The following is a 21,990-nucleotide window of genomic DNA, read 5'->3' as shown; positions in this document are numbered from 1 at the left end:
TTAGTCACATAATTATAGAACAAATATTACTATTATGTTATTTTATAATACAAATATTAACATTAATATACTATAAATAATAATAGTAATAGTACACATAATATAAAACATTAAATTAAATTAATGACTTAAAAATAAAATAAACAGATATGATTTTCTCCATGTGACACATGAAACAGGAAGTGACGCGGTAAGCGATAGCTAACGCTCGTCTGTTTGAAACGGAGTGCGATCTAGTGAAGAAGTCCTGCATTAATTTTTAGGAGGTATTGTTGTTATCCTCAAAGATTACACAGCTGAAGGATCACGCGAAACATCAGTGAGTTTCTACACAAAGTTCGTTTTTCGAATCTGAAGCGCTGAATTAATTCTGTGCTCCGTCCATTCATAAATAAGGAGGTGCGCGCGCTAGTGCCCTCAGTAGTGCTCTGTGCAGATGTCTGCTTCGCTCCCTCAGAAGGGCCTGGGCCCGGGGCTGCCGGTCATGGCCCCTCAGCAGCAGCAGCAGCAGCAGCCCGGGATGCCTCCACAGGGCGCTCTGCGGGAAATCTCGCCCGTCTACCTGTGCCGCATCGGGCAGGAGACCGTCCAGGACATCGTCACGCGCACCATGGAGATCTTCCAGATCACGCGCGCCACTCAGGTGAGAGACACACACCTGTGCTCCAGAACACACTCACTCATACACACACACACACACACACACACACACACTCACTCATACACACACACACACACACACACACACACACCTGTGCTCCAGAACACACTCACTCATACACTCACTCATACACACACACACACACACACACACACACACACACACACACCTGTGCTCCAGAACACACACACTCACTCATACACACACACACACACACACGACACTTACTCAGAGTTGCTTCATTGTGAAATGATGATGATGATGATGATCCATGTACCTTATTTGACTTTGATCATATCAAGACTATTAAAGGGTTAGTTCATCCATGAACGAAAATAATGTCATTAATTACTCTCCCTCATGTCGTTCCACACCCGTAAGACCTTTGTTCATCTTCAGAACACAGATTGAGATATTTTTGATGAAATCCGATGGCTCAGTGAGGCCTGAGCAATGACATTTCCTCTCTCAAGATCCATTAATGTACTAAAAACATATTTAAATCAGGTCATGTGAGTACAGTGGTTCAATATTAATATTATAAAGCCACGAGAATATTTTTGGTGCGCCAAAAAAACAAAATAACGACTTATAGTGATGGCCGATTTCAAAACACTTAATTTGTGTTCTGAAGATGAATGAAGGTCTTACGGGTGTGGAACGGCATGAGGGAGAGTGATTAATGACAGGATATTCATTTTTGGTTGAACTAACCCTTTAATGGCACATAAAAAATATCATGCTTTCATAATTGATATAGAAAGTCGAAATTATGACTTTGAATGTAATAATTATGACATTAAAATAAAAAAGACATTTAATCTAAATTACTATTATAATTTATTGTGACAAAAATAATATATTAAAATGTTATATAACATTAAAAAGTCTAAATTATGACAAACTCGGAATTGACATACTAAATCGACATTATGACAGTCTAAATTATGACAATATTATATTAAAAGTCATTATAACAAGTCGAAAGTTGTAAAATGAATGTCGAAAATGATAAAACGTCAAAATTGGCAAAAAGTTGAAATTATGACAAGCCTATGAAATCAAAATGACTTAAAGTAAAAATTCTGACAAAAAGTCGATGATATTAAAAAAGCAAAATTATGACATACATAGTAATTATAACATTAAAAAGGTGAAAATTGACTTAGAAAAGTCACAATTATGACAAACTACATTGAAATTGATTTAAAAAGTCATTGATAGAAATTCATAATTTTCTTTTTTTAAGTTTAATTAAGACTTATGTCAAAATTTGTCATAATTATGATTTACCAAAGCAAGTTTTTCTTGTCATAGAAATGTCTTAATATCAATATTCCCCAAAATCAGAGCAGTGTCTGAAAGCACAAACTAACATAATAACTAAAATAATAAACGTGTGTTTGAAGGAATAATATATTGTTATTATATCAGTTCAGAAGCACTGCTGTCGTTATCGAGATCTTTCAGCTCTGCAGAATATAATTCCTCAATAATCGATCGATCACGTCAGGTTAGACGTCACATGACCGTATCATGAGGAGAACATCTCTCACTTTATATTGACAGTTAAAGATGTATGAAAATGATCAAACATTAAAAATAAAAGATGCCAAACATTTGGAATAAAATCTATATTTTAATATTGTTTTCTATGTTGACATGAGTTTGATGAAGAGCGTTCTCTCTCTCCAGCTTCCCAACGGCGTGACGCAGAGTCAGGCGGCCTATCAGGACCGCTTCGGGAAGCTGCAGGAACACCTGCGTCAGCTGACCCTGCTCTTCCGTAAGCTGCGTCTGCTGTATGAGCGCTGTGTGGAGATGACCCCTGACCTCCAGGAGTCTCCGGCTGAGGTCAGGCTGATGATGATGATGATTGATGCACAACACAGACACGTCTGCTACACTTGTTCTTAGCTGTAAGGGTTAGTTCACCCACAAATGATCATTTCTGTCATTAATTACTCTCCCTCATGTCGTTCCACACCCGTCAGACCTTCATTCATCTTCACAACACAGATTAAGATATTTTTGATGAAATCTGAGAGACTCGTCCATAGACAGCAATATAATCAACACTTTCAAGGTCCAGAAAGGAACTAAAGACATCGTTAAAAACAGTCATGTGACTGCAGTGGATCAACCTTAATGTGATGAAGAGACCAGAATACTTTTGTGCGCAAAAACAAAACAAAAATAACCACTTTATTCAACAATCTCTAGTGCTCATGAAGCTTCGAAGCTTTACGAATCTCCAGTTTTGAATCAGTGGTTCAGAGCGCCCCCCAGTGGTGAACCATTGAAATTTTGAAACTATTATGATGTAACGAAGCCTCATTTGCTGAAATCATGTGACTTTGGTAGTTTGATACACACTCTGAACCACTGATTCGAAACTAAAGATTCATGAAGCAGAGTTCTGATTTTCAATTTCATTTTTGGGTGAACTAACCCTTTAAACGTGTGTTGCACTTGTTCTGATTAGACTCAGAATTCATTTAATACATTTTATTTTAATTGAAGGCTGTGATTGGATAACTGCACTAACCAGCGGACCAATGGCATCGCGGCATCTCAAATGTTGGTTTGGTGGTTCTGAAAGTCAAAGTCTGTCATCAGGATGATTTGGTTTAATTCCTCCAGGAGCGTCTCACACGATTGTGTTCCCGAACACCAGCATCCGAACGCCGGATCACATGACAGCGTTTATTGTGTACAAACTCATTTATGATGGAGGACAAAGAGCAGCTTCCATTTTTATTACTGATATTTTGGGTTAGTTTCACAGGAAGTGATGATTTTGTTCTCTTGAACACATGGGATGGAAACTGCTTTATTCTCAGATGTTTTGTGTCATATTCTTATTTTGCGCTCAAGTTAAATCAAACTCTGTTTGGAAACGCAGATATGATCACAGATGATATTTCAATAATGCGTGTGCTTCCTTCCGTCCAGCTGGTTCCGTACGTGTCGGAGGAGACGGCAGCGGTGCGGGTCGAGCCGTGCAGCCCAGCGGTGATCCAGGAGAGACAGGAAGTTCTAGAGGTTTGTTTCATAGACGATCATCACCGTCTCTGAACATACGAATGCTCTGAAATACATCATGCTGAATATATATATATATATATATATATCTATTTCTATGTGAATATATAGTAAAGTGTAAATTATTCCTGTGATCAAAGCTGAATTTTCAGCATCATTACTCCAGTCTTCAGTGTCACATGATCCTTCAGAAATCATTCTGATATGATGATTTGCTGCTCAACTTGTGACTTTTGATCAGTTTAATGTGTCCTTGATGAATAAAAGTATTGATTTCTTTTTTTTAACAGAAAGTGAGGCAGAAGAACCAGGAGATGAAGGTGCTGATGGACCAGATGAGGAACCTCCTGTGGGACGTCAATGCCATGCTCACCATGCGGAAATGACCGCGGTACGCTTCCTAACATCTGACCATCTTCTGACACGGACTTTTGTTGACGAATGAGATCAGACTCGGCAGCTCTTCCTGCCTCATTTACTCTGATTAATAACTGATGTTTCACACTCTTGCTCCTCAGGTTGTGTGTGTGTGTGTGTGTGTGTGTGTGTGTGTGTGTGTGTGTGTGTGCCTGAAGAATCATCTAAAAAAGAATCAGGCTGGTATTTTTTCTGTAAAGATTTTTATACAAAATAAAAAATAAACTTTTTTTGTCCCTTCTCTTTTCTTTCAGGAAAGACAGAATTCACCTATTAGGATTTCATAATTATTGCATTAGTATTAATGAAAGACTGCAAGGAATATTTTCACTACCGTTCAAGAGTTTGTGGTCAGTGAGGATGAAGAAGTGACAGTAAAGACGTTTATAATGTTACCAAAGATTCTCTCTAATAAACTGTTCTTTTGAACAGAATCCTGAAAAAAGTGATTTCACTATTTTCAGCATTGATTATAATCAAATCATCATATTAGAATGATTTCTGAAGGATCATGTGACACTGAAGGCTGGAGTAATGATGCTGAAAATCACAGGAATAAATTACACTTTACTATATATTCAGATAGAAAACTGCTGATTTACACTGGAATAATATTTACTGTTTTACTGTATTTTTGATCAAATAAATGCGGCTTTAGTGAGCAGAAGAGACTTTCAGAAACAGTGACGGTCACAGGATGGTTTAATCGCAGCGCTGCTGGTCAGTTGTGAACATGTGATCTTCAAGTGTTCATTGTAATGATTTAAAAAGATCTTGTTTTTGATAAAGCTGCTATGGAAGAATATTATGAAAAGTATTCAGTTAAACTGAATAAAAACTGAACGTTCACTTTAAAAGCTTTACCGCAGCTTCACTTCTGAAGACGGACTGTGAGACGCGGAACAAACGGACACTGGAACAGCTGTATAATGGTTCTCATGGTCAAAGTTTATTAAACAAATTGCAAAAATTGTCACGTATTCAGTCTGACAGCATTCAGATCACTGGGGTCCATCTTTAGAAGTCATTATAATGCAGAAGCCTAGAGAAGAGACAACACAAATGCTTACAAAACATCTGGACAACAAAAACAGTAAAACTCACTTTAGATGTCTTCAATAAAAACCTAGAGAAGTCTTTTAAATAGTGGCTGATATTGTTGCCAAAAGACAACAAACTGATTCAGCTTTACATTTCTGAAGCAATCTTCCCTCATCTGATCACATGATCAAACGTCAGTCTGGCGAATCACAGGAAGCCTGTGTCTTCATGTACACAATGTGTTTCCTTTTAATTCTGAAGTAATTTGTCTTCGTTTCTTGTCTAACATTTAAAGAATCTCTAAATGCATCTTAAATTACACTGAAGTTGTTCTGAATTTGGAACGATTGCTTCTGAACCGGAACCAGAGAATAGAGAGTTAATATATAAAACAAGAGACAGCTCAGATTCAGTCGCCCTGACACACACACACACACACACACACACACACACACACACTGACCTGAAGAGCAGCGCGTTGCCTAAATTATTGGCCACCGAGTAGAAGCCGCTCCTCGGGGAGAAATCCAGACTCCAGGTTTGACAGATACCCTTCTTATTGAATTGGGGGAAATTGGAGAACACTGTGAAACTTGGAAGATGGACCTAAAAAAGAGCAAAACATCAAAATTATTTTCAACTAAAAATGCCCCAAAAGACCATCGACCCTCTTTTCTCCAGCAATGCATTACTGAGAATGATGTGGAAATAGACAAAAACAATCCCAGATTACAACAAGAACTGCTGAAACATAATCCTTGCAGCTCATGAACAGGTAAAGTATGAACTGAACACAATCTTACGCATGTGATGATCATACATCACATAAGATTACAGCTTCAGTTCATCAGAATCTCAGTGATTTTGATTGGTCAGTTTGCAGACCGGTGACGGTTTAACGGTGTGACGAAACTTCCTGACAGACGGTTAGAACGGATCAACCATCGCTTGAACGACGGTGTGTTTAAGCACCGTTTCTGACCATGTGATTCCCTTGACTTCACGTCACAATCTCACGCACTTTTACTCACACAAACAATGGAAAAGAAGAGCTTTTTGAGAAATGCCTGTGAAACTGAATGGGGTTCAGTTCTGGGTTAGTCGCAGTGACTTTAATTGCGCGGACAAAAACTTTATTCAGAATATTCTACAGAAGTCAACGGCTCTGGAGTCATTTTGGGAATGACAGAAGTAATAATGTTTTAGTTTGACCTTTGACTTGCTTTTATCCAATGTTGCATTGAAGGTAAACATTTCATCGGTTCAGGCATTCACTGGGAATCGAACCCATGACCCTGTGTCGCAAGCGCCGCAATCTACCGTTTGAGCTACAGGAACAAAGTGTTAAATATAGAGTGAATATATTACTCTGCTCGTTTGGTCACGAGATTATGACCACATCACTGCGACTTCACAATAAGATCATGGATTTGTAATCATAATCCACAAACGCACCAGTCGGTTCGCCTCGTTGTCGGCGCGTGATGCGATGGCCAGGATCTCTGCGGTGTTGTTGAAGCACAGAGACGTCGCCGCCGTCAGCAGGTTCATGACGGCCTTCAGAGGTTTGGGTTCGCCCTCGAGCAGACAGTCCTTCTGTGAGTAGATGTTCACGACTCCAGACTGAGAGCTGCAAACCAAACCACAGGATTCAGACGCCCTTCTGAGACATGAAATCTTCTGCACCACAGTTATGAACAAACACTCGTTGAAGTTCTTTCCTGATGTTGGTCAAACTCACCCACAGGCCAGATACGAGCCGTCTCCTGACAGCGCCAGTGACGTTCCTCTGACGCAGCCCTCGTCTTCAAACCTCTTCAGACATTTACTGCTCCGAACATCCCAGACGAACACCTCGCCTTCCTCTGAAACACACGGCCATCAATACTCATCCTGAATGGAGATTATCAGAGGTGTTTGATTTAATAAAGCGGTGCGACCTGAGGAGAACCGAGCGCGTCTTCTAGCCGTTTGTTCAGAGCTTTTTACTGCTAATATAGAGCTGATCTTGGGTTAGTGTCGAACTGCTTAAACATTGGTTAAATCTGATCACTGACAGATATGTTCTTGTTTTAAGCACAAACTTGATCATTATTTTTTCAGTAAACAGTTAATCTCTTCATTTCTCTTCTCCAGTAAATGTTTAAGATATTTGTGCTGGAAAACACGACAGAAACACTGAGGAGAGCATCATATTTTGCAGTGAAACACAATCACAGTAATGATGTCAGTAAGAAATGTTTGGATCGATTCTTTATGAAACCGCATGAGAAGAGGGTTCCTGCGACTCACCGGAGTTTGAGAAGATCTTGCTGCCGTCTGCGGTGAAAGCGGCCGCGCACACGTTCCCGTTCATCTTCATGCTGCGAATCACTTCTCTGGTCTGAAGAAACACACACACACACCAGCATCAGTACTGAAACACAGATCGCCGTACGCTCATGATCTGAGGCCAGAACATCAACACAGCTAAGATGAGAATATGCCTGATTGAGGGTCACTGAATGACGTCTGTGATGTGAACCTTTGTGGTCATGAGATGGAGATACCCTGAGGAACCAGAGAGGAGCAGATGCTTTCCATCTGGAGAAACCTGAAAGTCTGAGACCTTCTGCTCATTCAGACCTGATGAAAAACAAGATCGCAGTCCTCCGTGTCAACACGCTTACGGTAATATGATGCGCAACATATTCAACAAAAAGTAAGTTACACATGAAGGAATCACATCGAGCTCACCTCGGACGCTAGTGACGGGGATAATTTTGCCTTCCATCATATCGTAGATGTAGAAGAGTTTGTTCCTCAATCCAGTCGCCACAATGTGTTCCCCATCAGCGCTAAACGAAGCCTTCTTCACTGGGAACTTCTCCAGATGGATGGTCTGGATCTTCGGGTTGCTCTTGCCATCAACCTGTTGAGAAGAACGAATTTCAAGGTTATTTTATGTAGCGGAGGTCATTCTTACTCCGTTAGGATCAGGTTATAAACGGGTCACCTGAAAGAGCGATATGGAGTGATCCAGACCGGCGGTCATCACGATCTGAGCCGACGGATGGAACTGGACTGTGGTCAGCCGACTTTCTCCTGGACACTCACTGTTCACATTCAAGCACCTCTTTATCTGACAGCAAAAGAAAAGGATTTACAGAACAACTGACCGCTTCAGTGTCACATGATGGTTTGACCTGTGACCCGTACAACGAGAGTCCACCGTACTCTAAAGATAATTATTATTCTACAGAGCTGCAGTGGGAGACCTTGAACTGACCACAAATGTTTTATCCATTGTTGCTCTAAGAAGCGATGACAGCGTGTGTTTGTGATATCGTGCAGCAGACGTAATGAACCTCTACCTTAATAGTTCCTTTGGGCAGACTGTCCGACGAGCCGATGAAGTTCCCCGTCCTTCGCAGCAGATCTTCGCTCTCATCCTCATCTTCACTCTCAACTTCTGCTTTGAATAAAGGGTCAAGCGTTTATAACTGCAGTAAATGATCTGCACACACACCTACAGGTTATAGATGGCTTGAAATATTGCATGTTAAACTTCACCTTTCTTCTGTCGTTTGGCCGCCGTCTCTTCTGCCCAGCTGGGAGTGCCGCCCATGGCCTTCTGAAACCTGGGAAACAAACCAGACGCATTTTTCTTCCACGCTCAGAAGAGTCGTTCACACAGACATCGCCTCGGTTTGCCGTGACTTACTGCTCTTTTAAGCGCTGCTGCAGCTTCTGTTTCGTCATCGTAGTTTCCGCTTCGCTCTTCTTAAAGTCTCTGCGAAACCGATGCGTCATGTCGACCCTACAAAAACACACAGATATTTACACCTGAAAATGACACACAAGCACGACTAGAAGGCTGGGAGATGTTTCTGCACATGCTGGCCTTACTCTTCCTCCTGCTCATCATCCTCATCCTCCCATGCGGCTCTTCTGCGGATCGGACGCGCCTCGCCGTCCTCTGAAGAATCACTGCAGACCTCATCATCGTCCAGCAAAGTGCTGCTGTCCTGTTCATTCACAACACATGAAGGTCAGTTCACACACACACACACACACACACTCACACACACACAATTCACAAATGTTTTTGTGAATTGTGGGGTCATTCCATAGGCGTAATGGTTTTTATACTGTACAAACCATATTTTCTCTCTCTCCCCTACACTAACCCATCATAGGAAACTTTTACTTTCTCACAAAAACTCATTCTGTGTGATTTATAACACTTTTGAAAAGTGGAGACATTGAGTAATGTCCTCATAAGTCACCTTCTTCTTGTAATGCCCATGTCATTATACACATTCGTGTCCTGATGTGTCACACACACACACACACACACACACACACACACACACACACACACACACACACACATCAGTTCATGCCCTGGGAATCGAACCCATGACCTTGTTTGAGCTCCAGAAGAGTCACATGCACAGTAATATTTTGGTTTAAAATGTATCTGAATGTAATTTTTAGCGGTCACGTGTTTGAAGTGTCATTATATCTTTTCTTTGTCTCATGACAATAATAATGTTTATAATGCACCTCCGTCAGTCGCTCGGTCAGCCGCTCCTCCGCGCCGAACACCAGCTCCTCCAGCAGCCTGACGGACGCGTTCTCCCTGCCGAGCGTCGCGCACAGCCCCGCGTGCTTCTTCTGTTTACTGCACTGCTCTGACGCGGTCAGCGTCTTCGCCTTCTGCGGTTTCTTTGTTTTTCTAGAGAAAGACGCTGATGGTTTCTTCTTCTGCTGCGGATCTGCTGGAGCATCTGACGACTCCATCACGACCGAACGCTGATAATCACTGCTTCAGTTATTAAACAATCCAGATTCTGCTCTGAGATGATCTCCAGTACATGTGGCTCTGCTTCCGCTGCTGGAGAATGACCGCATTAGCGCCCCCGCTGGACTGGAGTGCGGAGCGCAGACCGGAAGACGGAAGTCTGTTAAAGTCACCATGAAATCAAAATCGAAAATCAAAATCAGTTCTTGTTTTATTAAGGAATATTTCAGTATTTCTTATAAATGATTTATTCATGCACATCATTTTTTTTAATTCATGCCTCGTGATCGTCCTCTTGAAGACACATCTCTACTACATTTAAGATATTTAAGTCACATTAATCAAACTGAGGTCAGATATATCCAAGTGAAACTTGATTTTGTCCATATTTGTTGTTATCTAACCCATAGTTTTCAAAAACACCCACAAACTGCAGCTCATGTCTGTCAACTTTCCATCTCGAATGAAGAAAAAGCGTGATGATTTATCTTTGAGATCAGAAACTGAAGCTGGGCTAACACGTCATCAAGCGCCTTAAAATATATTGTGTGATATATGATGAATATATAATGTTTCAGCGGTCGTCATCAGCCACGCCCCCACGCCCACCCTTTATATATGAGCCGCTCGCGCCCGTCTGTCTCCTTCCGTCCTCCGGATCGCGTCAGTGTCTCCAGTCCTCCGTCAGGTGTGTGATCTTTCTCTTGTGTCTCTTGTGTTTGTTAATAAGTGAACATTTATTTTCTTCGTGTGTGTCGCTTTAGTACTGTCGTTATTCTCCGTTTGTGTGATCCACACACACACACACACATATATCACAGGCCTAGATCATAACAGTGCGACATAATCCTGTTTAGTTGTCGAAATGGACACGGTTTATGAATAATATCGCGACAAGAAGCGCTTTATCTGCCTGAAGCACTCGTGCACGAGCGGTACTGCGCATGCGTGTGAAGACAGCAGGCCGCGCGACTCATTGTTTCTGACTGCTTCAATCTGTGCTTGAACTTGATCGTGTCTTTATAAAGCTGTAGGATATTCTCCGCACACGCGACTGTATGACGTCTGAATAGAAACTGTAAGTTTGAACATTTCCATTCCTCCGTTCAGTGGCATCTGCTGTGCGCATGCGCGACATCTGGAGCTCGCCATCTATGCAAAGCGTCTAAAGTTAAGACCGGGTGTGTCACGTGATTTGCTTTGACAGCAGAAAACTCTTCTCGGCACACGTGACCACATACACTAAATATTAGCTTTCACTATGAGCAGCTGCTCAGGACAGCATCTTCAGACATCTTGAAGACCGTAATGAACTGCTGCTAAATATCACTGATTAGATTTGATACTTGTAGAACGATTACATCATACTTTAAATGCAATAGATATTAATGTTAATCACTCTTGACAATTCAAAGGATGTTTTCATCACCTCCTCTTCAGACGTCTCTCCGCTGCTCATCTGCTGGTTTAATCCATCTCACGAGCGTCTGTTCTCTCGTTCCTCAGAGTCATGGCTGCCAAAACCGAGCGCACCTTCATCGCCGTCAAACCCGACGGTGTGCAGCGCGGCCTGATGGGAGAAATCATCAAGCGCTTCGAGCAGAAGGGCTTCAGACTGGTGGCCATGAAGTTCCTTCAGGTTTGTTGATCTGGACCCTACAGGAGAATCTGTGCAGATGTTAACGTGGTTCTGATGGTTCTGGTGGTTCTGGTCCACAGGCGTCTGAGGATCTGCTGAAGCAGCATTACATCGACCTGAAGGACCGGCCCTTCTACCCCGGACTGGTCAAGTACATGAGCTCCGGCCCGGTTCTGGCCATGGTGAGTTCTGATCCGTCCGCTGGTTCACGTGCCGCTCTGATGCGGGCTGATGTTTGACCGTACAGATGTTGTCCTCTCAGGTATGGGAGGGTCTGAATGTGGTGAAGACCGGAAGGGTGATGCTCGGAGAGACCAATCCCGCCGACTCCAAACCCGGAACCATCCGGGGCGATTTCTGCATCGAAGTGGGCAGGTGCGTGCGAGCTTCTGATCACGAGTGTTGAATCTGTTAAATCGTGTGTCTGAAGATGAGACGAGTTTTTGTGTTTCAGGAACATCATCCACGGCAGCGACTCCGTGGACAGCGCCAATAAAGAGATCAGCCTGTGGTTCAAGCCGGAGGAGCTGGTGTGCTTCAAGAGCTGCGCGCTGGACTGGATCTACGAATAAACATCACGCCATCTCTAACCCTCTCGCTGGAGCAGTTTCTGTCGTGGACTGGAGAGTGTTTGTCATTTCTGAAGCACTTGTTTGAATAAAACATGGAATCTCTTTTGCTGTAAGAGTCACTTTAATATTCTGAAGAGCAGTGAATCTCCAAACCAGTGTTCGTTTGCTACGTTTGGGCTAATGTTCAGCTGATCTCCGCTTTAGTTGTATGAATGAATCCCTCATGTGAACTTTAAAGTCCACATTAAACTGGCTTTATTTTATCTGTAAGCCTCTGCGCTCAAACCATGACGACACTTACATTTAGATTTGCGTCTGTCACAACACACTTTCTGAGTGTTTCTGTACGGGTCGCTGTGAAACCCCTTCTGGATCTTTAAGAGTGTTTGATGTGAAGATTATCTCCATCTGCTGCCTCATTTTCAATGATCAGTGAATGCCAAGAACTTTTGTTGGAACTCAATAAAACTTCTCATTTTTCTGAAACCATGCTGCATCATTCACAAGAAGCTGATATAATTTATTTTTTAAAGATCTTGGGTTTCCAATGCCCGTTTTAGAGTTTTACTGAGACTCGGTTTGTTGCGATATTGAGGGGTTCAATATTATTTGAGAAAATAAACATTTCTCTTAGCCGACGCTCAGCATGAGCTAAATCCTGTTAAAGTACTGTTAAAATCGGATGCTTTTAGACTTTTACTTACTGGAGTTGGTGACATGAAGTCAGTTTTATTTATGAATCGCTTTATTCATTACAGATTGTTTCAGAACAGCTTCACAGTGATAAACGGGAAAATAATAATCGATGCAAACAGAATTCACTTCAGCTGTAAAGCAGCTCTGAAAATACAATCGTGAACTTTGACATTATTCAGTTGAAATCAGTGTAGATTCAGTTTGTTTTAAGGTGAGTTCAGTTCATCTATAGAGAAAGTGAAAGTGACACGTGGTAACCTGTACTCGGAATTTGTCCTCTAGAGCTCAGAACCCAAGAGGCGAAACTCTGACGTGTTTTGGGTAACAGCCACTAGATGGCGCTCCGGTAGCGCGGCCGCCATTATGGGGTGAAGATACTAACTGGACCACTGAATCCTTCACATCTTACACACCCAAAATCTGTGAATTTCACTGCCAAATCAGAAGCGCAATAGAACAGTTTTTACATTAAGTCAGCAGTAAATTGTATGATCCTACAGTAAATGTTTTGTTGTCTTAAATATGTTTTATTTTGCCAGTTGTGGAATCCAACCATTCAACCATCTGAGGTAACGTAGTTAGCCTACTTTATTGAGTATTTCCATTTTTTGCAACTTTACACATTTATTAATAGTAAATGAATAATTAATACATTTAAGATCATCATGTTTGCAGCGAACCATATAGATCACTAATGTAATAATAGTATCACTCCATCTGAATTGAAATATGTACGTTTTAATGGATCACAAACATAAAGATCTTATAACACATGATGCATTGCTGTGTCCGCTATCCCATAATACCCACTTTTGGACACTTTTGCTTTAACGGACATTAGACAACACTGCAAAATCAATCTCTTATATTCATTATTGTCCAAACATTCCCAATTTTGATGATGCATGTCCTTAATTTAATTTCATATGTTGGTATTAATTCAGTGTGAATTTTTAAATTTAAAGAATTGTAACCCAAACTGACTGGGTTTCTAGAGAGCAAAGGTTTTGTGGAAAAAGTGGAAGACTTAAACACAAAGTGTGTAAAATGAACTGTTAAAAGGATTTGATGATCACTATTATTCTGTGTTGTCATCATTCAGGTTGGATTTTTTAGCTTTAATGTACTTTTTTGTTTGTTTTAACAAAGCAGCTGATATTGCCATAGAAACTAGTGGACTGCGACTCACTTTCACCCCATAATGTCAGAAACACAGAGCTGCTGCAGTGGATCCTTCTGTTGAGTCTCGCTTCTTGTTAGTGTATATTCTTTGTCTACATTTAACCCATCCATATACACACATTAGAAGTAGTGAACACACACACACACACACAGCCCCCGGGAGCGATTGGGGGTTCGGTGCCTCAGTCATTTCCTGCCGGTATTGAGAATCAAACCCATCTGACTCTCTATCCGCTAAACAGTGATGTCATCGTCCAGCTCAGGTCAGTTCTCAAACAAAAGTGTCAATGCAGCAGATCAGTGATATTGTTGGATATTCAGTGACCCCATCTAAGACGTGCAGGAAACCAAACTCCATCAGGTGACAGAATGGAGAAAAAAACATGGTCAGTCGCTCAGTTCTCCTCCGGCCAACAAACAAACAAACATGGTTTAATTCCAGGCTGAATCACGGATCAGATTGTGGATTGACATCATTCAGAATATTTCATCCAGTTAGTGTCTTCATGTCACTTGTTTTTGTAGAAAGGGTTAATCTCCGCCTCTGCTGGAAGGCGCTCAAACATCTTTCCACACTCTTCTTTCTCTCGTGTGTTTTCTCTGTCTCTGACACACACTAGTCCAGCCTGTCAGACTTACTCGACTGCTTTCGGCCAATCCCTCTGTGTGAAACACGCTCAACGGGACAGACTCACAACACACCATGATCAGAGACACCTGACAACAACACTGACTGGACAGCAGCAGCAGAAGAGGCATTTCACATTCAACAGAACATCAGATACAGCAGAGGTGAGAGATGTTTGACTGTGAATATTCTCATATTCATGAAGATTGCATTGCCTTCAGTACAGGAAGGAAGAAATTAATGTTGTGTTTTACTTACAAGAGTTTATCAAATCATCACAGTTCTCAACAAAATCCATTTCATTGTTAAAGCATCAGTTCATAAAGCATGTGATATACAGCTGTACTGTAATGACCGTCTGCTGTCAGTCTAACATGCGGTCACAGTTTGGTTTGGAGTATGACGTGCTGAAACTGAAGATTAATCTCATTTCATCTGATCCATGAACTACCAGCATTTTGTACTTATATATGTGAGACACTGACTGTAACCATAAGAGTCTTTAAAACAAAAAACACCTGCTAACTGACACTGCATACTAAATATAATGACTTTATGCTTTAACAAACTGGACCTTTGAGGTTGCAAACTATTGTATATAAAATAACAATAAATGCAGTTTTTGTGCTGTATGTTGAAACATTAATTATGCAACCTCATTAAAGGAACTCGACCAGACGTTGTTAAACCTGATTTTCAGCATTTTACAAAATGTTTGTGCACATGACCTTTGTTCTGAGATATGCAGATCTAATGCATTGTGACTGTGCATTCACAAGCAGACGCCTCCCGCTGAAAAGACCAGCTTACACGTTTCCCTGCTGGTTCATGATGCTGAGTTTAGTCAGAAAATCGTGGCAGTGGTTCAGGGCCGCAGAGTGAATTATGGGTATTTAAACTGTGATATCTACACATGGAGTTACAAACTACTATAGCAGGAGCTGAAGCCACCCAAAGTGTTCGAGCAGTTTTCTCAACCACAACAGTAAATGTTAAACAGGAGCATATATATATATATATATATATGTGTGGGATAATTAGGAGAAATTGAGTCAAAAATCATGCATCATCTTGCTCAGAGCGACAGCAATAAAGTTCTTCAATAAAATAAAAACAATACACTCTAAAAAATGCTGGGTTAAAAACAACCCAAGTTGGGTTGAAAATGGACAAACCCAGCGATTGGGTTGTTTTAACCCAGTGGTTGGGTTAAATGTTTGCCCAACCTGCTGGGTAGTTTTATTTAACTCAACTATTGTATAAAAATTACTGTATTGCTTAATTAAAATTAACCCAAAGTATGTTGGAAATGAACATTTATTAATGTTCAATTAATAATTATTAAACAATAAACATTTATTAAATTGCTTATTAATAAATTTATATTAATAAACTATTAAATGTAGATTAATAAAATATTAAAGCTTATTAATAAACATTCACCTTCTGTCTATTATTGTTGCCTCTAATTGCATCTGGTTTTTAATTTCCCAACTATTTTGGGTTCATTTTATAGCAATTTTTAAACAATAGTTGGTTTAAATAAAACTACCCAGCAGGTTGGGCAAACATTTAACCCAACCACTGGGTTTGTCCATTTTCCACCCAACTTGGGTTGTTTTTAACCCAGCATTTTTTAGGGTGTACTTACTGAAGGGGAAAAGATTTCAGTTTAGGCTTACATCAGATTTTTTTAGTGCTTTTTAGCATTTTAATTTAGATTAGAGTTAGATTATATTACTATATTATAAATAATTTGTTAATTTAAGTACTTGTAAGTTATCCTGCAGCCCTTAAACCTCTGCCCTTCATTTTTCTGACTGAACTCAGCATCATCTTGATATTATGATCATAGCAAACACTAAAAACAAGATGCAAATTACGTGTATGAGTTAGTATCTTTCTGTCATTAATTACTCTCCCTCGTGTCGTTCCACACGCGTAAGACCTTCGTTCATCTTCAGAACACAAAGGAAGATATTTTTGATGAAATCCGAGAGATTTCTGTCCCCCCCAAAAAAGTTCATAAAGAGATCGTAAAACTAATCCATATGAATCACGTGGTTTAGTCCAAATTTTCTGAAGACACTCGATCGCTTTATATGATGAACAGATTTAGGCTTTTATTCACATATAAACATTCATCCACTCACACATCAGTGCTGGTAAACAGAAAGCATGTTTGCTTGAAGCAGTGAGGTTCATTCTCGTGTTACGCGTCACGTTTGAGCTTCAGCAAGAGGTTTGATCTTGTGCGTCAAGCCGGTTCAGTCGAGCTTCTGTTTTTATATGCTGATCAATGTGTGAATAAAAGCCTAAATTCAATCTGTGCATCATATAAACCGCTCGATTCGTATGTAATAGTTTTACAATCACTTCATGAACGCTTTGAAGTGTCAAATTGGTAGTTGCATTGCTGTCAATGGAGGGCCAGAAATCTCTCAGATTTCATCAAAAATATCTTAATTTGTGTTCTGAAGATGAACGAAGGTCTTACGGGTGTGGAACGACACGAGGGAGAGTAATTAATGACATTATTTTCATTTTTGTGTGAACTAACCCTTTAAAGCAAGAAGAAATATCTGTCAGTGGAGTCAGAAAAATAAGCTTAATTTAAAGAGAAAACAAGACAGATTGACAGATTTTTGTTCTTGTTTTAATTCATGCCATTGGTGTACATATAGATTCTATAAACTCAGTCCAAATGAGTTCATTCAAATGGTATGTTCACAATGGGAAGTTTCTTGCTGATTGGGTTAGAAACTGAACTGATGATGGTGGATAAATAAAAGTGTTGTCCCTTCCCTAAAGCCAGCACCATATCACCCTGTAGCCCAAGACCGGTTGCCCTCTGAAGATAAGCAGGGCTGAGCCTGGCAGCGTTTCCCAAAAGCATCGTAAGCTTAAGTTGATCGTAGCTCCATTGGTGGCAACTTAAGGTGCTTTTGGGAAACGCTAGCCTGGTCAGTACCTGGATGGGAGACCTCCTGGGAAAACTAGGTTGCTGCTGGAAGAGGTGTTAGTGAGGCCAGCAGGGGGCGCTCACCGTGTGGTCTGTGTGGGTCCTGATGCCCCGGTATATTGATGGGGACACTGTACTGTCAAAAAGCACAGTCCTTCGGATGAGACGTTAAACTGAGGTCCTGACTCTCTGTGGTCATTAAAAAACTCAGGATGTCCTTCCGAGAGAGTAGGGGTGTGACCGCAACATCCTGGCCAAATTTGCCGACCGGCCTCTGACCATCATGGCCTCCTAATCATCCCCATACACTGATTGGCTTCATCACTCTGTGTGGTGGCCGTACTGGCGCAATACGGCTGCCGTCGCATCATGCAGGTGCTGCACATTGGTGGTGGTTGAGGAGATTCCCCTCTCCATATGTAAAGCGCTTTCAGTGCCCAGAAAAGCTATAAACGTAAGGAATTATATACAACAGCTTTGCTGTGAGGCCCGGTCCCACTCGAACTATCTGTGTTTGATGTCTTGTAGGCTGCAGGAGCATCAGATGGACAGCGATCTTTTCTCCGAGCAGGAGCTCACCTGCTCCATCTGTCTGGATCTCTTCAGCCAGCCGGTTTCCACGCCATGCGGCCACAACTTCTGCCAGGGCTGCATCGGCGGCTACTGGGCGTCCAGCTCCGTCTGCAGCTGCCCTTTGTGTAAACGAGTGTTTGAAGAGCGTCCCGAGCTCAGCATAAACCGTGTGTTCGCACACATTGCCCAGAAGTATAAGGAGATGCAGTACGGCGGGCCTCCTCAAGCCAAGCCGCGGCAGAAAGCCGCTATGACCGGAGCGTCGCTCTCTGAGGACGAGCAGATCTTATGTGACGTCTGCAGCGGCACGAAGAGGAAGGCCGTCAGCTCCTGCCTCACCTGCACCGCGTCGTACTGCGAGATTCACGTTCTGCCGCACCGGCAGACGTCGTTCTACGCGTCCCATCGGCTGCTGGATCCGCACGAGGCCCTGCGAGGCCGAACCTGCCAGGAACACGGCCGACTGCTGGAGGTTTACTGTCGCACGGATCAGAAGTGCATCTGTGCCATCTGTGTGCTGGAGGAGCATCGCACACACACCACCGTCTCGGTGCAGACCGAACGCGCCAGCAAACAGGTACAGATCCTGCTTCACCGCATCATGATGGAGTGACGGATATTATATCTAAGAGATGCAATGTTTTTCTCCCCTCTAGAGACTCCTGGGAAGAACAGAACTGGACCTTCAGACATGTATTGACAACAGAAACGCTCAGCTGACTGAGATAAAGAGCAAACTACACGCCCTGCAGGTCAGTTTGAAACTCCAGTCAAGCTTCACACTCTTACTTTTTTCATTTGATGTCTGTTGAACAGGAAGTCGCCTGTAAAGATCTCATCTGTAGTGTGTGTATTTTTTGTTTGTGGTGTTTGGCAGAGCTACTCTCAGGCCGAGCTGTCCGAGGTGGAGCAGCTGCTGTCTGACGTCACGCACTCCGTCCACCGCATCCGCGCCGAGCTGGTGGGCGGGATCGAGGAGAGGAGAGAGTCTGTGATTGGCCGAGGACAAGGCATCGTCTCCCAGCTGGAGTCAAAGTTAGCGCAGCTGCAGGAGCGCAGGGGTCGACTGGAGGCGCAGGCGGTTTCAGATGATCACATCGGCTTCCTTCAGGTACAGAGTCTCATTAACGCCCGAGATCACGTGCCAACCTCATTTCCACTCTTCTGAATAATGATGATGTTTTTATGACGACAGAGTTTTGAGGAAGCCAACAGCCCCTTGCAGGACTCGGACATGGATCTGCGTGAGGTGGAGGAAATGACGCTACGCTTCTCGCTCGGGGACGTGAAAGCGGCTTTAGGAGAGATCCGAGAGCGACTGGACGACATCCGCGCCGGAGAAGTGCACTACCGACACCCTGGTGAGAAACTGCCATCTCATCAAACCCAGTGTTAGGAACAGAACGAGACTCATGCAGAGTGATTTCTGTGTTTCAGTGTCTTCGTTAGCAGAGAGTGAGAGTATGACGAGCGTCCGGTCTCTCAGGAGGAAGGAGTGGTCACTGAAGGGTACGTGAAGAACAACTCTCTCAGAAAACACACCTGCACCACTTCTGCTAGAAATACTAATGATCTTTTTGCAAATTCTTTCATTTCTACAGATCTACGGAAATTAAAATTGGGTATGTACACGTGCGTTTTAAGACATCCATTCATTTGTTTGTTTCTCAAAAGAGGTTAGAGCAGCAGATATTAAGTAACATTCATTATATTATTTGTCTTAAAGAATGTAAAACTTTCCGTCTTTTTACACTCTGCAGTACATTCACAGGTTAAAGAAATGTCCGTGTGTCTCTGTATCTCACCCGCATGCTGATAGAGTCAGTTTCTGCAGAGATGATAATGTCATCTCTATTCTCTTCCCTCCGGTGGAGTGTAACACAAACAGTTAACAGATTAACCGTGCCGGGCAGCGGAGGACTGGATTACAGATAGATGACCCACACTAACTCGATGAATGTATGAGCTGAAGCCCTGATGCCCTCGATAGAAACCCCCCTTTATATTTATTTATATTTGCAGTGATTAAACAGCCTGTCCAAAAGTATAATCCTGCGACGAACAGCAAACCTCTGGGTATATAACATACAAATCTGCACATTCTGTCTTCATGAAATGTACCTAGTTTGTGTTTTTATGCAAGATATGATCGTATCCTCTCAACAATTCACATTCTCATGCTAGATTGCTTTACGTCAAACAATCATAAAAATATCCCTACAGAAGACAATTTATGTTTTTCTTCAGGAAAAGATTTATATATCAATATTTATCACTTCCCTCATAAGTTCCAGTCTTGATAAGCTCACATATGTTGAGTTTAAAATATGCAGGTTTTGCATAAAATACTGTTTTGATCAGAGGTTTAATATTTTGTCTTTTAGGACACAAGAAGGTTAAAGGTTATCTTGGTGAGTGACTCCAGTTGCTTTTCTTTATATATCCTTCATGGCTTCTTTTTCTGTTCGTGCAAAACAAACATTCATTCATATTGTCAATGATTTGTTTTTTAAATTCTTTTAAAAATTTGTATGAGTTGTGAAAGGCAAGGCCTGATGAAATACCCCCGTCTGGTTTCAGAGGACGTGACACTGAACCCAACCTCAGCTTACCCGTTCCTCATCCTCTCTGACGACCGCAAGCAGCTGAAGCGCGGCGAGAAGCTGCAGTTCTACCGGAACAGCCCGCAGCGCTTCGACGTGTGGTCCTGCGCGCTCGCCAAAGAGGGCTACGAGTCTGGACGCCACTACTGGGAGGTGAGATGATGTAGAGCACACAGAAAAACACTACATTTGACTCACATTTTTAGCACTGAAGCTTTAAATGCCACATTCACTCCCAGGTGAAGGTTGGAGAAAATAAGGACTGGAAGTTGGGAGTGGTGCGTGAATCTGCGCAGAGGAAGGGTCTGTTCGACATGACGCCCGCTGCCGGATACTACGCGCTCTGGTGGAGCGGGAACCACTTGCGCGCTCTGACCGCGCCGCCGCTGGCCAAGGTCAAAGTCACCGGTCACTTACGGCGCATAGGCGTCTATCTGGACTGTGAGGAGGGTCAGGTGATCTTCTACAACGCCAAGACCGGATCGGAGCTGTACTCGTTCGCGGCAGAGATCTCAGAGAAGATGTTCCCACTCTTCGGCACCGGCGACAAGGAAATCCCGCTGGTGTTGATGTCTCCGTTCCTCAGCGTCCCGGAGTGAGAACGAGCGGATCCTGGACAGATCGTCTTTGTGTTTTACGAGAATTTAATAATATAGGAAACAAAGACTTTATGATTTATTATTTGTAGCTCAAAGTTTAAATTAAGTGCAGATAAATTACTCTCTCTCTCACAGATGTTACAGATGCTGAAATCATAAACACTGTTCACAAGTTTGGAATCAATAAAACATGTTTGAAAGTTTGATGCCTCTTTCAATAATGTATGTTTGAACTGATCATATACAACCAGTCTTTATATGATTAGCAAAAGTTTTTCTGGACAAGAAAACTGTAATTCTGTGTGTCTACAGAGAGAGAGAGAGAGAGAGAGATCATGATGCACTAGATTCCTCCAGAGGAAGATGTTCTTCACAGTCACTGAACAGCAGCTTTACAGTGAAGATCATTCACAGACACATGAGGAGGACAGAACGGGCCAAAAATGAAAAGATTTCATGGTAAACTATTATTATGATGGACGGATGAGTCTGAGGTCTCATGGGAACAGTCTGATTGTAAGTTTCCATGAGAAGTGCACTAAAGCAGGAGAGACGGATCATAATCCGGTCCTCTTGAACACACATT

General features: G+C 42.1%; 4 protein-coding genes across 6 annotated transcripts; 3 read left to right on the top strand and 1 right to left on the bottom strand.

Moving 5' to 3' along the window:
- Positions 1 to 191: 191 nt before the first annotated feature.
- zgc:114119 (Mediator of RNA polymerase II transcription subunit 30-like) lies at positions 192 to 5,057 on the top strand. Of its 2 annotated transcripts, none has more exons than XM_067411904.1 (5): positions 192 to 319; positions 397 to 643; positions 2,357 to 2,515; positions 3,617 to 3,706; positions 3,997 to 4,298. In XM_067411904.1, the coding sequence occupies exons 2-5, from the start codon at positions 437 to 439 to the stop codon at positions 4,090 to 4,092; spliced, it is 552 nt and encodes a 183-aa protein (XP_067268005.1). In that variant the 5' UTR covers positions 192 to 319; positions 397 to 436; the 3' UTR covers positions 4,093 to 4,298. The 2 variants fall into 2 exon arrangements, with proteins under 2 accessions (XP_067268005.1, XP_067268004.1); XM_067411903.1 differs by adding an exon at positions 4,378 to 5,057 and having other exon boundaries at positions 195 to 643; positions 3,997 to 4,097.
- utp18 (UTP18 small subunit processome component) lies at positions 5,051 to 10,078 on the bottom strand. Its single transcript, XM_067411900.1, has 13 exons — positions 9,713 to 10,078; positions 9,053 to 9,171; positions 8,868 to 8,963; positions 8,717 to 8,784; positions 8,518 to 8,615; positions 8,160 to 8,285; positions 7,901 to 8,075; positions 7,689 to 7,789; positions 7,457 to 7,547; positions 6,906 to 7,029; positions 6,620 to 6,794; positions 5,628 to 5,770; positions 5,051 to 5,165 (listed from the first exon to the last, which is right to left on the bottom strand). The coding sequence occupies exons 1-13, from the start codon at positions 9,947 to 9,949 to the stop codon at positions 5,141 to 5,143; spliced, it is 1,578 nt and encodes a 525-aa protein (XP_067268001.1). The 5' UTR covers positions 9,950 to 10,078; the 3' UTR covers positions 5,051 to 5,140.
- Positions 10,079 to 10,534: 456 nt separating this feature from the next.
- LOC137037693 (nucleoside diphosphate kinase B) lies at positions 10,535 to 12,263 on the top strand. The gene is made up of 5 exons (XM_067411901.1): positions 10,535 to 10,638; positions 11,457 to 11,589; positions 11,670 to 11,771; positions 11,852 to 11,964; positions 12,044 to 12,263. The coding sequence occupies exons 2-5, from the start codon at positions 11,461 to 11,463 to the stop codon at positions 12,159 to 12,161; spliced, it is 462 nt and encodes a 153-aa protein (XP_067268002.1). The 5' UTR covers positions 10,535 to 10,638; positions 11,457 to 11,460; the 3' UTR covers positions 12,162 to 12,263.
- A 155-nt stretch (positions 12,264 to 12,418) lies between these two features.
- On the top strand, positions 12,419 to 21,947 carry LOC137037691 (E3 ubiquitin-protein ligase TRIM39). Of its 2 annotated transcripts, XM_067411899.1 has the most exons (10): positions 12,419 to 14,831; positions 18,158 to 18,779; positions 18,859 to 18,954; positions 19,080 to 19,313; positions 19,398 to 19,563; positions 19,640 to 19,711; positions 19,804 to 19,824; positions 20,587 to 20,613; positions 20,783 to 20,958; positions 21,045 to 21,947. In XM_067411899.1, exons 2-10 carry the CDS (start codon positions 18,174 to 18,176, stop codon positions 21,402 to 21,404), a joined length of 1,758 nt encoding a protein of 585 aa, XP_067268000.1. In that variant the 5' UTR covers positions 12,419 to 14,831; positions 18,158 to 18,173; the 3' UTR covers positions 21,405 to 21,947. The 2 variants fall into 2 exon arrangements, with proteins under 2 accessions (XP_067268000.1, XP_067267998.1); XM_067411897.1 differs by lacking the exon at positions 12,419 to 14,831 and having other exon boundaries at positions 17,933 to 18,779.
- The last annotated feature ends 43 nt before the right edge of the window (positions 21,948 to 21,990 follow it).

This window comes from Chanodichthys erythropterus, chromosome 15, assembly GCF_024489055.1.
Source record: "Chanodichthys erythropterus isolate Z2021 chromosome 15, ASM2448905v1, whole genome shotgun sequence".
In the NCBI taxonomy this organism is placed as follows: Eukaryota; Metazoa; Chordata; class Actinopteri; order Cypriniformes; family Xenocyprididae; genus Chanodichthys; species Chanodichthys erythropterus.
Note: the sequence above shows the minus strand (reverse complement) of the source record. Positions and strands in the feature narration are given on the sequence as shown.

Bases quoted from the DNA above. Each gene is read 5' to 3' on its own strand.
- zgc:114119 (XM_067411903.1), top strand. From the start codon at position 437: ATGTCTGCTTCGCTCCCTCAGAAGGGCCTGGGCCCGGGGCTGCCGGTC. The intron at 644-2,356 runs GTGAGAGACACA...CTCTCTCTCCAG, and splicing joins AGATCACGCGCGCCACTCAG to CTTCCCAACGGCGTGACGCA. The intron at 2,516-3,616 runs GTCAGGCTGATG...CCTTCCGTCCAG, and splicing joins TCCAGGAGTCTCCGGCTGAG to CTGGTTCCGTACGTGTCGGA.
- utp18 (XM_067411900.1), bottom strand. From the start codon at position 9,949: ATGGAGTCGTCAGATGCTCCAGCAGATCCGCAGCAGAAGAAGAAACCA. The intron at 7,790-7,900 runs GTGAGCTCGATG...GTTTTTCATCAG, and splicing joins CCCCGTCACTAGCGTCCGAG to GTCTGAATGAGCAGAAGGTC. The intron at 7,030-7,456 runs GTGAGTCGCAGG...CGTGTGTTTCAG, and splicing joins CAAGATCTTCTCAAACTCCG to AGGAAGGCGAGGTGTTCGTC.
- LOC137037693 (XM_067411901.1), top strand. From the start codon at position 11,461: ATGGCTGCCAAAACCGAGCGCACCTTCATCGCCGTCAAACCCGACGGT. The intron at 11,772-11,851 runs GTGAGTTCTGAT...TTGTCCTCTCAG, and splicing joins CCGGCCCGGTTCTGGCCATG to GTATGGGAGGGTCTGAATGT. The intron at 11,965-12,043 runs GTGCGTGCGAGC...TTTGTGTTTCAG, and splicing joins TTCTGCATCGAAGTGGGCAG to GAACATCATCCACGGCAGCG.
- LOC137037691 (XM_067411897.1), top strand. From the start codon at position 18,147: ATGTCTTGTAGGCTGCAGGAGCATCAGATGGACAGCGATCTTTTCTCC. The intron at 19,712-19,803 runs GTACGTGAAGAA...TCATTTCTACAG, and splicing joins GAAGGAGTGGTCACTGAAGG to ATCTACGGAAATTAAAATTG. The intron at 20,959-21,044 runs GTGAGATGATGT...ATTCACTCCCAG, and splicing joins CTGGACGCCACTACTGGGAG to GTGAAGGTTGGAGAAAATAA.